This window comes from Molossus molossus, unplaced genomic scaffold (genome assembly GCF_014108415.1).
Source record: "Molossus molossus isolate mMolMol1 unplaced genomic scaffold, mMolMol1.p scaffold_m16_p_23, whole genome shotgun sequence".
Classification (NCBI taxonomy): domain Eukaryota; kingdom Metazoa; phylum Chordata; class Mammalia; order Chiroptera; family Molossidae; genus Molossus; species Molossus molossus.
In genome coordinates this window covers 20,151,680-20,168,932 of record NW_023425359.1, presented here as the reverse complement: position 1 = coordinate 20,168,932, position 17,253 = coordinate 20,151,680, and the positions used below count along the sequence as shown (strand labels likewise).

At 43.6% G+C, this 17,253-nt stretch overlaps 1 protein-coding gene across 1 annotated transcript in view; it reads right to left on the bottom strand.

Moving 5' to 3' along the window:
* The window catches only part of USH2A (usherin), a 534,168-nt gene that overhangs the window by 117,587 nt on the left and 399,328 nt on the right, over positions 1 to 17,253 (bottom strand). Inside the window, exons 54-56 of the mRNA XM_036277426.1 lie at positions 16,322 to 16,520; positions 5,603 to 5,710; positions 7 to 190 (exon numbers count right to left, since the gene is read on the bottom strand). Coding sequence (XP_036133319.1) covers positions 7 to 190; positions 5,603 to 5,710; positions 16,322 to 16,520 — 491 coding nt within the window. The remainder of the gene's footprint in view (positions 1 to 6; positions 191 to 5,602; positions 5,711 to 16,321; positions 16,521 to 17,253) is intronic.

Below are 17,253 nucleotides of genomic sequence, written 5' to 3'. Positions count from 1 at the left end.
GTTTACCTGCTGTTGGGCTCCAGGTTCTTATCAGTGAAATGCTGTTCCTCACGGCCCCCCAGGAAAACCGAGGTTCCGTTACGACTGAGCTGATACCGAGAAATGAGGCCATTGGGCTTTGCCGGCGGACTCCAGTATAACTCCACCGTTGTAGAGTTGATGATAATATGGTGAGGTGTCACCCAAACTCCTGGCAAAAACAACACGATGAGGTTTCAGTGTTAGGGTACAATAAACACCTTCTCAAAAATCCCAGCACCACCCCACATACTATGATACTTTCATCTTTTGATTAAAAAAAAAAATCTGATGGTGAGTGACCAAAACACATTTTTTATTTACTTTGGAGGGGAAATGCCTAATTAGGGGCACACGTATCTTTTTATTGCTTTGGTTATAGCCTTTAAGAAGTGAATGTCATCCAAGCAGGGCTCGGAAATTTCTCATCTTGGCTGTTACTCTGAATGTAATCGAGACCTGATGAAAGTCATATAACCTGGTGTTTACCTGAATTATCCAATTCGCCAGATAAGCATCCTTTCTCTGCCTCTCGGAGAAAGAAACACCATGTGCTCTTTCTTTTGGTCCTTTCTCTCGGCCATTCCTTCTGGCCCTACTGGGTCCCTTCCCCTACTGGACCTCGAAGTGGCCTAGTCCTCAGGGATGGAGTGGTCTCCTCTCCTCTTCCCTCTTTCCCTCTCCTCTTCTTTTCCAAAACTCACCATCTTGGTGGTCTCCGTTTAGTCTGTTTGCAGTATCATCTACATGTTGAACACTCCCAAATGCCCATCACTCAACTAAAACCCTCTCCTGAGCTCCAGACTCATGAATCTGTCTACTTGACAAATCCACTTGGATGACTAATTATACGCAGAAAACTTAAAGCATCCAAAACAGAACCCTTGATGTTCCTGTCCACAATCTGTTCATTTCCCGATCGTGTTCATCTATCCATACTATGGAGCAAAAAAATTACCCTGAGACTTCCACTTTTCTCACCCCAAAAGCAATCTGTCATCAAGTCCTGCAGTTTCTACCCTGGACACATATTGTTCTCTGTATCTTTACTGCCGTATTTCATCGTAATCTTTAGAGAAGTGCACGCTATATATACGCATGCCAATGCAATCTTTATAAAATATACAACCCTTTAAAGTTATTCACATAATTTCAACTCCTCATGATATGGCCTGTGTGGCCCTACGTTTTTCTGCCTCTGGCCAATCTGGTACCCTTCTCTCCATCCACATCAGATGCTTCTCTATCCCCAGAACGTTTCAAAGTCTTTTCCCCTCTGGCTTTTAGCCCGTCCACTCCCTCTGCCTAGAACCCTCTTGCTCACGACACTCTGATATTTTTGCATTTGATTTTCACATTTCAATAGTGTGTGTAAACATCCCCTTATCAGGGAGGTCTATTTGCCCACCCTTCCCCAACTCTAACTTGAACCCTATAAAAGGATCACATCCTAGTTTCCCTCCACCAAAAGCCTGTTTCTATGTCCTTCTCAACACTCCTAACATCATATTCCCCTTCTTTCCTTGATAGTGTCATTATTTGCATGTTGTTATGACTGCAAATCTCCTTCTTTCTACTGTGTCAGTACATGATTAGCTCCAGGGGGGCAGGGATCTTTGTTGTCTTATTTATCAGTCTTTGTAGCTAGCACAATGCCTGATACATGTTGACGGAACACATTGGTTGGAACTACATCTCCTGTCAATCACTATGTTAAGCACGCCAGGTAGTTCCATCAATTAAAAGATGACTTAGAGGTGGCTCATTCCTTCAAGGGGTCTACCATTCTGTATAAAGGATAAAAGATGTACACAAATAACTGTAACTCAAGGGCAAATGTTCAAGGACTTTTATAACTGTACAAACATATTGGTGGAGAACCTAATGATGAGAGAGCTCAATGTACCGCCCATGCTGTCACCTAGGTGTGTTCTGAGCGTTCAGCTTTTCTTTAGCTTTTAAAAACTCATTTCGATATTAGGTTCCCTTAGTGAATAGTTTTTCTTTGATTTCCTCTCCTGTGTAAGTTACTCAGTTAAGGGTAAGATCCGGAAGCTTTTAAAGAAAAAAAATTCAGGAAATTCAAATGCAATTTCTTTAGCAGCATCCGAAAAGAATCAAGGTCGATTTCAAAATGGCTCAAAGTTCAGGATTTGCTAAGGAACAACTCGTTCCTGAGAAGAAAGTAGTTCATTTTGTTCTGAGAGCTTACTCTATGTTAGATACTTAGACAAATCCACAAATCACAGTGTACATTTTTTTTCCTGAGTTTTTCTGCCAACATCCACTAGATGATTCAACCCACTAATTAGAATTCTGACTTAAACATGATGTTAATTTGTTGATTTAAGAGAAAGTACATAAATATATTCACAACCTTCTTCTTGCTTTCAAGTCTTTCTCGCCTTGAAGGATGTGTTAAAAATCATCAAGATATGAAAAAAGATTTCTTAGTTTCCAGTCTGAACTAGTCAGTACAGCCTGTGGATGTGGAGGAGTTAATGAAATAAAATGAAGCAACATTGGCCTGACCAGTTTGGCTCAGTGGTAAGAGTGTCCACCCATGGACCCAAGGGTCGCAAGTTTGATTTCCAGTCAAGGACACATACCTTGGTTGCAGGTTTAATCCCTGACCCCAGTCAGGGTCATGTGGGAGGCAACCAGTTGTCTCTCTCACATCAATGTTTCTCTCTCTCCCTTCCACTCTCGCTAAAAAAAAAAAAGATCAATGGAAAAATATCCTTCAGTGAGGATTAACACCACCACCGCCAAAAAAAAAAAAAAAAAAAAATGAAGCAACATTTGGGTTTGCTTCATGTTTTAAGTTCAACTTGAGTTTCAGATGTGTATCAACTCTGTTGAGGTTGGTAACGAGCCTGCGTCCATTGGTTTCATTTACCAAAGGAAACTGAAGTGAGAAAAACCAAGCGCTCTTGTTTACTTGTGTGATGATCTGAAGACTGTATCTGGGCAGCAACGGGGAAAAGAAGGGAGAAGAGGAGGAATCCGGAATGAAATGGAGAAGGTCGGATTTCTCCCTCTCTTTTCGCATGGTCTGTGCTGGAGGACGGCGTGCCCTCGACACCACATGGTTGAACTCCAAAGCGAGTGAGAACTTGCTGGTGTGACGGCCACTCCGAAACAGACAGTAACAACCCGGACATCCTGCTATGTGACGAAAGGACCACAGTTTTCTATGAGGGTGAAATTGTAGAGAATACTGTCCGACTGATCGATGAGGTCATAATATATATGATCTTGTTTTCTTTTTTAGCTTGAAAATGAGAGAGAAATGAGCCCAGCTGGTGTGGCTCTGTGGTGGAGCACTGACCCATGTACCAAGAAGTCACTGGTTTGATTCCCGGTCAGGGCACAAGCCCAGGTTGTGGGCCAAATCCCCAGTGGGGGGCATGCAGGAGGCAGCCAATCGATGTTCTCTCTCATCGATGTTCCCACCTCTCTCTCTAAAATCAATAAAGAAAAAATATTTGAGCAGTGCGAAGTGCACAGTGTGGCTCCAGACAAATGCTTCTTTTATTGCTCTACATATTCACTTAGGACACTCAGATTTTAGGACTTCAATCTACATATCATTCACTCAAAGAGGCATTTCATAATTAGCGCTGCTTGGGTTGATTCACGATGATCTATTGGTTTTCACTTTACAGTACTACAGAACTTAACGTCACTGGTAGCTGGTTTCCTCACCACCCTCCAGTTAAACACACCGACTACATTTGTTTCACGTACAAGTTATTCACAAATGGCGCTTATGCAGCCAGAAAATGGGTTCTAAATCCATGTTTTTTCTGTGGAGGAAAGCCCATTTAGTTTATGACTGCTTTACACAGTTATTTGTGTTCAAGGAGAGGTGCATAAAGTCTAGAAAAAGGGAAATCAAGGATAACATTTCTCATCTCACACTCCCTTGCGCTGTTGAAAGCTGTAATTTTTAAGTCATGAAATCGCGGTCCTTTCAAGAAATTCTGTTGGGTTTGTGGGAAAATAGACACTTATTTCCTAAGAATTTAAATGTATGGATTTCATGAGCAAACTGGAGGGAGAGACCCTGTTATTTTATCAGGCTTGAGTTTCAGCCAAAAGTGGCTGGTAGATCCTTTAGAAATGATCCATTATCCTCAAAGTATCCATTTGATAGTTTACCTTTCCAAAAAATCCACTGCTGGTTTCTTCCTTTCAAAGGAACACTAAGCTTTTTGACATGAAGCATTCTTTATATAGAAAACATCATTAGTGAATTCCTGGGGAGGACCCATATGTCTCTATGTGGAATTTTCCATTTTATTCCCCATTTACTGGTAGGAAGTTCAGGTCGAATATTCTGAGGTACAACAATCCCTTTCATTAGCAGAGTAATGGACAAGTGGTTCTGCGATGCTAGTTAACATTCTGTTTCTGTTTAGAAACTTATTTATGCCTCTACCTTTCCACATGCAAAATAGACAGGTAATAAAGATTAAAAATAATAATAATTCATTGATCACTAGCCTAAGCTTCTGAGCATGTTTTTCTCCTAAAAGTAAAATGATACCACCCATCCCACAGGTAACCACTGTTATCAGATGGGTGTGTATGCTCCCAAAATTTTTTTCTAAGCAGTTATTTATCTATGGAAATAAACATCATTTTCTATGTGTGTTTTTTATACATAAAAATAACATACATTAATGTAGTTCTATAACCTCCTCTTTATATGTACGGATCATCTCTTTTTTTAAACTGATGCATACAATTACACAATGTGAATATACGTGAATTTATTTAGTAATTCCCCTACTCAGGGGCATTTAATTTGCTTCCAAAATTTTGCTTTTAGATAAACAAAATATGATTCAGTGCACACCCTGGTACATGCCTCCTTGTGTAGAAGGGGGAGATTTATTTCTGGCATGGATAATTAAAATGAAACTGCGGTGTCAGGGGGGACTCACATTTAAAAATGAATAGATACTGTCAATTGGCCTTCTAAAGTGATGATCTCATTTTGTATTCCCCCGAGCCATGTTTGAACATCTCCTCTATTGTTCATTTGTCAAAACCTTATTCCTCCTGGTCCATCTCAGAAGTCAACTAACTGGTGCACAAAATCCTTCTGGATGTCAGGATGGGTTGTACTCCTTCCCTCCACAGATTAACCTGAGCATTCTGTGCAGTTGTTCTTTCTGAACATCACCTTTTGAATCCTCCTTCTTCCCACTGAACTTGGTTGCAAGTTCTAGAGGATATTTTAGTCAACTTCAGCAGTGAGCATGGCGCTTAACTACATCAGGCATTGCAGAGATATTTACCTTCTGATTTTTGGAGGAATTTCACATCCAAGTATACAATCATAGTAACCTTTATGTAACAATAAACCTGAAAAGTTTAAAGAATGGAAAGCACACTGCAACTTGGGAGGCTTATCGATGAACCAAACCTGAAAATGAAAACCTAGACTATTCTTTTTCTTTCGTATCTATTGACTTTATGCCTCCTTCCTTGTTTGTTACACAAGAGTCGAGAGAGTTTACTTAGAAATGCCATAGAAAAACTCCTGCTCCCAAATCCTGGGTATTTTAATTACCTTGAGGTGCTGCCTGCAGAGTGTGACCTAGAAAAGGCTCACTTGAAGTGCACCCAGCAGATGTACACGCTGTAAGAGTGAAGCTGTAGTTGGTGTATGGCTGGAGACCTAGAAAGAGCAAACAGGAAATAAAATTCATCCGGAGAGGATTATTTATTGTCAACTCAGCACCAGAAGTAGCAGGCAGCGGTGTCGATACGATACCCCAAAAATGTCTAAGAGCAGAAAACACCCGCTAGTGAGGACAGGAACTTCACAAGCTGTTCCGGATGAGTGGAAATTTCATTCATCACCAATGAAATAACAAATCCGCGGCCTTAGAAGAGATCTCAACATCCTTGGAATCCATCCATCCATCTTTCTCTTGAGCCCCCTGAACAAGATGTCATTGAAGAGCCTGCCCCGTCCAGGCGACAGGAACACTCCACACCCCAAAGAGCCCGCCCCACATTTAGAGAGCTCTCGAGTTCTTGTTTTGTTTGAAAGTCCTTCCTTCCATTGTGGTGAACTCTTTTGATCACTTCTACCCCTAGGGACATACAGAATAAATCTAATTTCCTTTCCACACGACAGTTCTTCAAATATTTGTAGACAGTTATCAAATTCCCCTTGAGTCTTCTGTTCTCCAGCCGAACCATCCTGGTTTCTGGAATTGCTTCTTATATGAATAGGTGTGGGGAAAAAATAAAAAAAGGATGCTAGATTCAGTGTTCTTTAGCCTCCAGCTAACATTAACACCAACTAACCTTCCCCTCCTTTGCAAAACTTTGCATTTCACCACACGTGCTCGTAGTTGAAGATCTCACACTTACTTCTGTAGTTTTTCAGGGGGAACGTTGGCTTTGCCTTTACACATACATTAAACATCATTTGATGAGGGGACAGTGCTTATTACTTTTTTGTATTTAGAATGATACACCACAGTAGCTGCTCAATAAGATCTCTGGGGGAAAACGATGCTCCATTTACAACAGACGTTCTTTGTTGTTAAACTTTCCTACTTCCTGGCTGGTGACCCTGGAAACGTTACTTAGCTTCTCTTTACTTTGATCTACTGATCTGTAAAATGGGAAATCTAGCACCTGCCTCCTAAGGCTACTGAGAAGATGAAGTGAATTATGTGAATGGCACTCTCTTGGCACAAACAACCTTAAGACTCACCGGGTTTCAGCAAGGAGTATATTGAGGCTAACATGTCTTGCCTTGATTCTTGGGAAAATCCAAACAATGCCAAAGTTCATAAAAAAAAACTTTTTTTAAGAATAGAACTTATTATCTAGTATGTCTAATAATTGGGCTTAGTTATAACATGCATTCAATGATCACTACTCTTTCCTGAACTTTGAACTACATTTGCACACACTGTGTTCCTTCCGTGGGATGACTTTCCCTCCAGAGACATTCATGTACCACTCTGTCCCTATCTGCAGATTTCTGTCCAAATGCTCCATCTTTAAAGGTGTTGACCCCTCTACCTACACTCTCCACCCAACACTTTTTATTCCCTCAAATTGCTATCTTCCTCCCTCGCCTTCAACAAGATCTGGTATTTTATTACATCTGTTGATTCCCTGTTTGTCAGCCCCCTTGTAATGTGAGCTCTGGAAGAACAAGGGCATTGGTTTACCCACCACTGCATCCTTTGAAGAGGGACAGTCACAAGGTAGTGCTTCCTAAACCAATGAAAAAATTAACTAAGTGGTCCATTGAGAATCCGAGCAGTGGTCCGGGTTCTCTGCTAAAGCAACTCTCTTCTGGAGCTGGAGCTGGTCCAGGGTTTCGCTTCAAAGCCCCTTGCGTTTCCTTATCAGCGTAATGACGAGATACAGATACTTATTTGATTGTAATCTTCCTTTTGGTTGCAATGGAGGATTTATACAATTTCTGTTAGTTACCTGATTTACAGATGAGGAATATGATGCAAGATCCATGTCATGCCCAAGCCATGCATGTTTGATAAAAGCTTATGGGAAAATGTTAAAGATGATAAAATAAAGAGCTCAGAACAAAATGGAAGGAAACATCCAAGAAGGAAGGTCAGAGACTGCAGTAGAAAACTGATTTAGCCTCATGATGTCCCCCATTTACTGCCACTACTGAAAAAGGGGGGTCTTGACTCTTGTAACACCATGTCATCTGAATATCTTACTTCTCACTTAGCATGTAAGCAGTTTGAGGGTAAGAAGGGTATCTTGAGTTTTTCTAAATCATTTATTCCCCAGTAGTGCCTATTTTATTTATTTAAAAAAATTTTATAATTGATTTTAGAGAGAGAGGAAGGAAGAGGAAGAGAGAGATGGAAACATCCATGAGAGAGAACATTGATTGGCCGCCTCCTGCACGCCCCCCACTGGGGATCAGGCCCACAACCTGGGCATGTGCCCTGGCTGCGAATCAAACTGGCGACCTCTTGGTGCAGGGGTTGACGCTCAACCACTGAGCCACACCGGCCGGGCCTTAGTAGTACCTGTTTTAAAATGTTCATTACTTGTGAAATAATGCTTAAAGTACACCAAGCACACAGAAGTGCTCCATGACCATGTCAGGGTTGTGAGACAATGACTCATGACGTCCAACACAAGAGTGATTTGAGCAAACGGGTCCTTCCTCATAATTTCATCCGCATCCCGGCCTTCAGCATCTGCTCACTAGCACTTTCTTCTCTAGCTGCAGAAAATAATCACAAAAACTAACATCATTTGGGAACAATACACAGTCTCTAAGGTGTTTTTTTTTCCTGTCGGACAGAACCATGGCTGCTGAAAGTGAAGTAATAGATGTTAATGAGACTTCAGTCGTCGTCATCATCATCATCATCATCATCATCATCACCTCAGGTGTTTTTGTTGTTGTTCTACTTTTACTCCTCTTGTCACTGGATTCCATATTCTAATTGAACATATTTTATGAGAAATGCAGTTCTTTTCAAGGAAGTTGATGATTAGATCACATACATAACATTGTAGCTAAAGTTTACTGACTACTTAGTAGTTGCAGACCTGTACACTTCCCGGGTCATAACAGCACAACCGAGGTCCTCACTAACTCTACTAGGGGCTGCCATCACCTGCTCATTGGACAGATAAGGAGGCTGAGGCGTCTAGACTTAGAAGAATGCACCTATGATCACAGAGATAAGAAAGAGTGGGTTTAGGCTAGAAATCTGAACAGTTGGGCTGAGATATACGGTCCGGAGCAGTTGGGGCAGGCAGTTTGAGCCTCAGAAGAAAAATGATAACATCCATAGCTCAAAGTCCAGTGAAACTTTCAGCAACATAAAAAAAAAAAAAAAAATCCAGTGGGGATTTTATGTTTTAAATACGACCATGTTGAATATGACTGCAGTTCATGTCCTGAGTCAGTGCTGCGTAGCCGTTAAGAGAACAGAGTCTGAAGTTAGACTCTTTGAATTCTCACTCTTACCCCTCTGGTAACGATCACCCTGGGCGAGTGGTCTGACCTCAAGGTGCCTCAGTTTCCGTATCTGTAAACTGTGGGCATCACAGTGTAGACTTCTTACAAGGGTTGCAGACTAATTTGAGAGAAGACAGTATCTGAATCCATGATTGTCTACAGTCTCCTTTTCAGGTCCTGAGTTCTCTCATGTTGCTGCGGGATAAGGTTATGAACGGGCTCGGTTCAAGTCCTCTGTAAGGAGAGTATCCGCTGCCATCAGCCATAGATGAGTCACCGGCACCGATGACCGTCCACATAGACGACTCGGCAAAACTCAATAATATCAACACATTTCTACTGGAATCTGCTGTCATTGGAAGGAAGTCTCTATCGGCTGTCCTTAACGTGCGATAGATATGAAACATTAGCAACAGGCAATGACGAGGGCCCGCAGATTGAAAAGGACTCGGGAATTGATCAGGACGAGAAGAGGGAAACAGATGTCTCCAAGGGACCCTTCTGACTGTAACTGAATCTCGAAGTCAAAGAGGAGGAGAAAAGAAAACATCACTCAAGTGCTCAGCACCAAATGAAAAGAGGAGACGGCTGCTGCCGAGTAGGGAAAAGGCAAATGTGTGAAGAAGAGCCAAGTATTTAACATTTCAGTATCGTGACGATCACTGTGTCTGCAAATTACCCGAATTTCCCTATAGGGGATCATGTTCTTTCTCTTTTAAGGAAAGAGGCATATTATAACCAAACTCATTACAATTACACTTCCAAGTAACATTATTTTCAAGAGCAAATGTGTGCTAAAGGACCACAAGAAGTCTGCCTATGGATCATAAAAATATGATTTGGAAAACAAAACCCCTATCTATGGAAGTTACATGTGATATACTCCCTAGGGAACCGCTTGTTTCTAAATTTTCATCTCCAGATAAATAGCCAGGAAGAGGCAATGTGTCTTTTATAATTTTGGATCACCAATGTTTCCTCAAAGCACTCATCCCGTCATCCTGCTATGTCACCTGTTACAGTCTAAAGAATTACCACTAAAGAGCCCTAAAGAATATATAAACCCCCAAGTTCCCCCAATCGATGTGGTTAGTGATTAAGTCACATGTGAGAGGCCTGGGTGACTGTAAAGAGATTTTGTCAGGGGGTCATCAGTAGGGTACGCCCGGTGGATAAATAACCTGTCTTAGGTAACTGGATGTTGGCTCAGCCCACCTGACCCACACACGCCAGTCCGGGTGCTGGGAAGCCCTTCCTTTCGCCCTGATCTACCTCGTGATCCCATTAAGGGATCCTGCTCAGAGCACCTCTGCTCATGGGGATTCGCAGGAACCTCCACCGTTACGGGCAGCCTTGGCTGTGAGGGGTCGCACTGTATCAGGAACCCCCGTTAGGTTAACCAGATCCCACGGGGAAATGTGTATGTTCAAGACTGATGCACCGAGACCTCATAACATTGCCCCAGAGGTCCATTCACATCACGATGTGTTTTACAAAATGTGAGCAAGATTTCAGGGGTTCACATGCTCCAGCCCCGTTTTCTTGGTAGTCTCATCCATCCGTCTCTGCAGCTCCCCATCCCACTCGGTCAAGCCCATTTCTTGCCTCCTGGTGAACGGCCCTGGTCACTGTCCATTTCCTGTACCGAGGCTCCAAAGTGTGGGTTCAGTTGGCGTCTCAGATGAACCGGACTTCAAAACCCAGGGGCCAGTGCATTGTAAATGCCTGTAAGGTAGCTTCACGACTTTCACTTCTGATCGCTTGCTACAAACCTCTCAGCGTACTTCTACATTTCGGAATATTTTAGATAGAGGCTATATGAAGTATTTTATAGTTCTATGTGTCTGACTTCTATATTTCATGTAAAAGTCTGCTCACAGCTTGGGCCCCCCTCTCCAGTATCTTAGTGATCAGATCCATCTCAAGAAGCTGATCCTCGATGAGTTAGTTCTTGGGCAGACTGTGTTCCCAAACTGAGACGAACATGAAACCTACTCTGAAGAGAGTCCAAGGACAGACCCTTGCTTTTGATATTTCTAACACTTTTTTAAGAAATATTTTTCTTCGTTGGAGTCTGGTGTCGGATTAAACCGAGGCCTGTTTCCCCTACGTTTTCAGGCAGCGTTTTCTTCCCTAGAAATGTAAACGTGGCTTTGGGTGGCAGGTCGCTGCTCCGCCACAGGGGCACCAAGCGGAGGGCCAGCGGCGGTGGGCAGACTATCGGGACGATCGGAAGCGACGGCCAGGCACAGTGTCCTGGAATCTCTGAGATTTCGGGGAGACATTCAGTCTCAGTGTCCAGGCAGCTGTAGTCAGGCACGTTTTCCTCCGACTTGGGAAAAGTAAAACAAGATGAATTGTCGTTTCTGTTCTCACAGGTCTGATGTGGGGTGACTGTGGGCAGGGGGCAGAGAGGGAAACACGGCCCAGGGCACTAGAAACTAACTACAGAAGATGCTCCTGAAACCGTTCCGGGGACATGACTGCCCGCTCAGTTTTCCTCCTGTCTGCCCCCATGACAGCAACGTCCCGCCAATCAACCCACACTGCAGAGGGCGAGGCTGGCTTCACAGTGTGGGACCTGGGCTGTCACGCAAGCTCCCTCGCACAGAATGGCCCCATGCTTGGCTCAACCCCCTGCTGAACTGTCCTGAAATTTAAAAAAAAAAAAGTTTTTTTTCTTTATTGATTTTAGAAAGAGAGGAAGAGAGAGGGAGAGAGACATCAATGAGAGAGAACATCGACTGGCTGCCTCCTGCACGCCCCCCACTGGGCATCGGCCTCACAACCTGGGCATGTGCCCTGACTGGGAATTGAACTGGTGACCTCTTGGTGCCTGGGTTGATGCCCAACCACTGAGCCACAGGGGCCAGGCTGTCCTGAAATTCTTAATGACTTGAACAGGGGGCCCCGATTTCATTATGCCCCAGGCCTTACATATTTTAGAGCCCATTCCTGTTCGAGATTTAGATGCATGGACAGTGTCCATTTTACATGTGCTCCAAATGACATGTAGGCATTCCGATACTAGTCCGCTACTCAACATTTATTCACTCGACAAATATTTTAAATACTTAGTATGTGTTAAGGGAGAAGCAAAGTGCCCATCGCAGCAGACGAGAGATAAGGGCCATTGTTTCTCTCCTTAAAAGGCTTTGCCTACTAGGTGAGGAACAGAAACAAGAGAACAGCATATAGCAACAAAGTATAATAAATGCTACCGCAGGGAACGTACAGAATCATCCAGAATCATGGAGATGCCAAACCCCTTTAGAAAGGGTTTCCGTGTTTTGTGACGTTGGTGGTCAAAGTATGTCCTCTGTTTTCCGAAAGGGATAGCGGACGTCTGGTTCCGCCTGCCTGCAGTAGCGCTTCTGTAACTCGCACGCTTGGTGCTGCTTTGGCAAGAGGCGGTTTCACCAGCTTCCCAGAGGACCAGAGGATGGAAGGCAGACCTCTCCCCTTGACAACTTAATGTTGGCGCGTCTTCCCTTTTACGTGAACGTCGATTTTGAATGAATTAGGGGGAAGAAAAAAAAAAAGAAACAAACACATTTCCCCAGGAGTTAAGGAACACATAAGCCCTTATCATATCTGCTGCTAAAGAGGACATGATTAATTCATTTATTCTCAGTGGCCCTAATTATGTCGTTAATCCCTTCTCCCTGCCGCTGCCCCAGTACCGAAATCAGGAGGCCCCCCGTCTAAAGCGGTGGTAACCCAAAGCGAGCCGGTGCCCTCGCTGACACCCCGTTGCTCCGTGCGGGCTGGTGGTCGTGTTTAGTCATAAGCGATCTGGAAGGGTCTCTTATTGACAAGCTGCCGTGTGCTGTTTGCATTAGCGACGATGAGAAGAATATGGCAGCTGCTCCGTCCCCTCGGAATTCAGCTCAGTGCGATAGCAGAAAACGCTTCGGTTTACTTAGAGCATTGATAACACCTCTAAATAATTAACTGAGGACTTCCTGTCTTCAATTACTTAATGCTTTTTTTAACATCTTGAAAGGATTATAAGCAATTTATGGATCGCACGTGATGAGTGCCTTCGCCACTATTCCCACAAAGCATTTACCGGATCATGTTTCTGGAGCTTGGAGGTAATTAAAAATAAGCACGGAGACAAGGCGGCTAAGGCTGGGTGCTGGCTTCCCCCGCGGTCCTTGTGAGACCTAGACTTCCGGCTCCAGGAAGACTAGAGCGACAACTTCATTAGCCGTCCCCTCTTACCTGGGGAATGCCAGGGTTTGGGGAATGATGAGAAAATCAAAGCATTTCTCCCAGGGGGTTCAGGCAGCAATTCGATCAAACATTTGAGATGAAAGATGAAATACACTTGCTTCTTTTAGCTCCTTCCATAAACTCAATGAAACAGCCATTCACACTGTAAAACACGCCTGTGCTGAATGTGGTCGGGCGGCTCACCACGGAGCAGGTGAAATGTGTCCACACCGCCTGGATCTCGGGCTTCTGATCACCGGACGCCACCGGAGCACAGTTCCCGGCCCACGCGGGCCACGTGGGCAGCTCTGAACTCGCTCAGGTTCTGCTGAACGAGGGTTAATTTCCTCTTGCAAAAAAGAACTGTGTCTTTGGGGCTGCCTTGCCCGAGTGACGTGCTCTCTAAATCCATCTCAAACGGGACAAATGGACCAAACGGATTCTAAAGGCTTTTCTCCATTTTAGAATTTTGTAGCAAGTCAAATTATGGTGGGAAAAACTTTAAAACATATATTCTAATAAAAGAAGATTTCTGACATGACGTTAAGTGCATAAAATCCTCTTTGGTGTGAAAATACCCATTAAGAAGGACAATAAAAGGAAGACCTGGTGGAGTAAAGTGTTTTTGTTTGTTTGTTTTTTTAAATAAAAACAATCTTTGCAATTCTTTCATAATGAACGAAGCTATCAATCTGTTGCTTTGAACGCTACAGTGGAATTTGGTCTGTTGGCATATAAATACTGGGTTCCGAAAATGCAAACCAGTCGAATTAGCAACAATTTAAAGTCAACACCAGCTAAATACACAGACACCGTAAGACGGTGAACACTCCTTTGCCTCGTATCCCAGCTTCTTGTGAAACATTTCCTGCTGCAACGTCTCACTGTGACTTGACTTGGCTTTCAGAACTCTGGGATGGACAGTCCATGACTCCTCCAAGATTCCTTCAACATCCCTCCCACATCCTGTCTAGAGCTGGGTTGTAGCATCTGTAACATTGTATTTGCTGTTATTCTGAACTTCTCACTGCTCACTAGTCCTGGGAGTTTAAGAGCAGCAATAATTTTTAATTATTTTAGAGCATTAAGAACAGAGCAAGCCAGCAACACTTTTTTTGGCGGGATGGTGGTGGTGATGGATTAAACAGTATTCTGATTTTCTTACTTATAGATAGTGGCAGTCAAGGCTTTGGGGACTCCAGGTAGGTTTTTCAAATGTTAATAAAAAAAATTCCTCAGTTAGCCCAGCCAGTGTGGCTCAGTGGTTGAGCATCGACCCATGCACCAAGAGGTCGCCGGTTCGATTCCCAGTCAGGGCACAAGCCCAGGTTGTGGGCCAAATCCCCAGTGGGGGGCGTGCAGGAGGCGGCCAATTGATGTTCTCGCTCATCCATGTTTCTATCTTTCTCCCTCTCCCTTCCTCTCTCTCTATAATCAATAAAGAAAAAAAATTCCTCAGTTAATCCTACAGGGAAATGATGAGAATCAAATGAGTCCGAATGCAAACGGTTCTTTAAAATTCTAAAGCACCAGCTACAGGTAAGGTTTCATTATGTGAAACAGTGTTACTTCAATGACTTGGGATGGTTTTCCTTTTTAGAGAAACAAGATCTTAAGGGACACATGCGATGGTCTGAATTGGTGAGGGCTCTCCCTATTTCCACCCGCACGGAGTGAGCTCAGGACCCCCAGACACAAAGAAAACGTGCTGGTCCCCAAATATGTATTAAGCAGGCCTGTGGCACTTTTGGAGGACAGGACAGTCTGTCCGAATGCTCGCTGTGTGTCAGCGGATCGTGGAGTTAGGAGAAAATCAGGCACACAGCTGCATGCTTTACTGCACTTCCGTGGGAGTTTACTTATCCCTGGTGTGAACACCCCTGCAAGGAGAGGGGTCCATCGCAAGGAGACCACCACTCGGAGGCCTTGTAGCGAGGCTGGGGACAATGGGGAGACAGTATACATTTGCAAACACTTGTCCATGGCCTTAGAACCGAGACTTCCATAACGTTGGGATGAGTCAATGGATCCAAATAATGAACCAAGTTCCTTCATCTCTCAAAGTGTTCTTGGCTTTAAAATGGAATGGGGATAATAATTCTCTATTCTCATAGGTTTATAATGAGGATTAAATCAGGTAACACACATACAGTGCTCAGGATAGTAGCATGTATTAAGTTCATTGACTCCTCCAAACATTTGCTCAGTACCTGCTGATGTGTTGAGGGTTGTTCTAGGGGCTAGAGGTACAGTGTTGAACTAGGGAGAGAAGGTCTCTGCTCTCCTCAAGCTCATATTCCAGAGGAAAGAGACATAAAGAGACAAAGAAAAAACCGAGGAAAATATCAGGCAGCGAGAAGTCGACAATGAAGACTAAGCAAGGATATGGTGGTGAGTTAGGGAAGCAAAACTAGGCTGCGTACGTGAGAAAATCCTCCCCACCAACAGAAGTGACATTCAAGCTAAAACATGTTCATTATCATCATAATCACTACCAGTAATTATCTAACATGATACTGGTATATTATACGATTATTAGTATAATAATTGTACTATAATATTGTACTATTATTTTTACTATTAAAGCTAATTACCTACTGTTATAATAAACAGTGAAAATAATACAATTATTAATTGATGTTAATCATACCACGTTGTCACAACCAGTCAACTGTCAACTATTCTGTGTATTAATTGCATACTTAGTAGATAAATGTTGGCCTCTGGTTGATTTTCCCCCGCCTTCTAATACATTCTTGGCTACCCTGGTCCTATTATCTATGAGTGTATCCTTGGGGAATAAAAATGCATCTTACTGTTTATCTGGTTAAAAAAAAAAAAAATGAATACCGATGCAGAACCCCTACACATAATGCATATCAAAGCCAAATATAAATTATTTCTGAAGTTATCTGCTGTTGTGGCTTATTGCTGCCAGTGTGGGTTCTTCTATTAGTGTGGGTAAGTGGGATCTGACCATATGTCAAGAGAACACGTCCTTCCGTAGTGACCTCATACATCAATCACACATCCTTGGGATGCTCGGCCCCCCCAGCCACGGTGACAGACTCTTGCGGTAGGATTTACCTGTGACCGTATGCTGCCTCCTGTCAGTGGTATCAGCGTGGATGAGACCTTTCCCCACCTGCCGGAGCTGGTACTCTCGAATGATGCCGTTTGGTTTCTCGGGGACATCCCAGCTCAGATGCAGAGCGTCTGCGGTGGCGGCTGTGACCCTCGGTGGCAGGATGCTCTGCAGAACTCCCTGGGCCGTCGCTGCCACCACCTGAAACACAGCAGTGAACAGCGATTTATCTAGCAGTCCATGAGCCGTTCTGGTCCATGAGAATATCGCCTTTGTTTCGAAAGGTTGCTGTCTGGCCTGGCGTGTTATTAGCAGGGGCTGGGAGAAGCAGCGACCGTCTTCGCTTCCTTCCCTCCCATCCCACGGAAAGAGTTACGTCTGACCTTGGATACATTACCGAAGTCTCAGACTAGATCTATGACAACAGGTCCCCCCGTTCCGGGAGTGCAGCCGTCAGTTTAAACAAGTGAAATCTGGCTGGCAGACTGTCTTCCTAGAGAACTCTCCGTAACACTCTTCCATATGGCCCATGAGTGTCTTTGCATTTTAACAGCCTGATTTGATACATTTTAAGCACCAGTAAATATGGAGCAAAAGCTGTATCAGGGCTTGCATATAACACGGTCTGAACAGTATACATGGCAGACTTCTTCCTCCTCCTCCCGTGATTCCCCGGATGACTCTCTCGTGTCTGTACGGACGTCCCAGAAGAAAAAAAAAGAACAAATCAACCAGTTATTTGTTCAACCTTGTCCAACTATGACTTTGGGACAAAAAGGGCTGCATTTGTCGTTGTTGTTTATTTTTTTCACCTAAGTTACTCTGATTTCACCTTTCAGCCAACGTTGGGGCATCTGGTAGGTTGCAGCTGTGCCTACGCTGAGTTTTCTAGGACTGTTCAGACCCTGACTTGTGATTGGGAAAATCGGCTGCC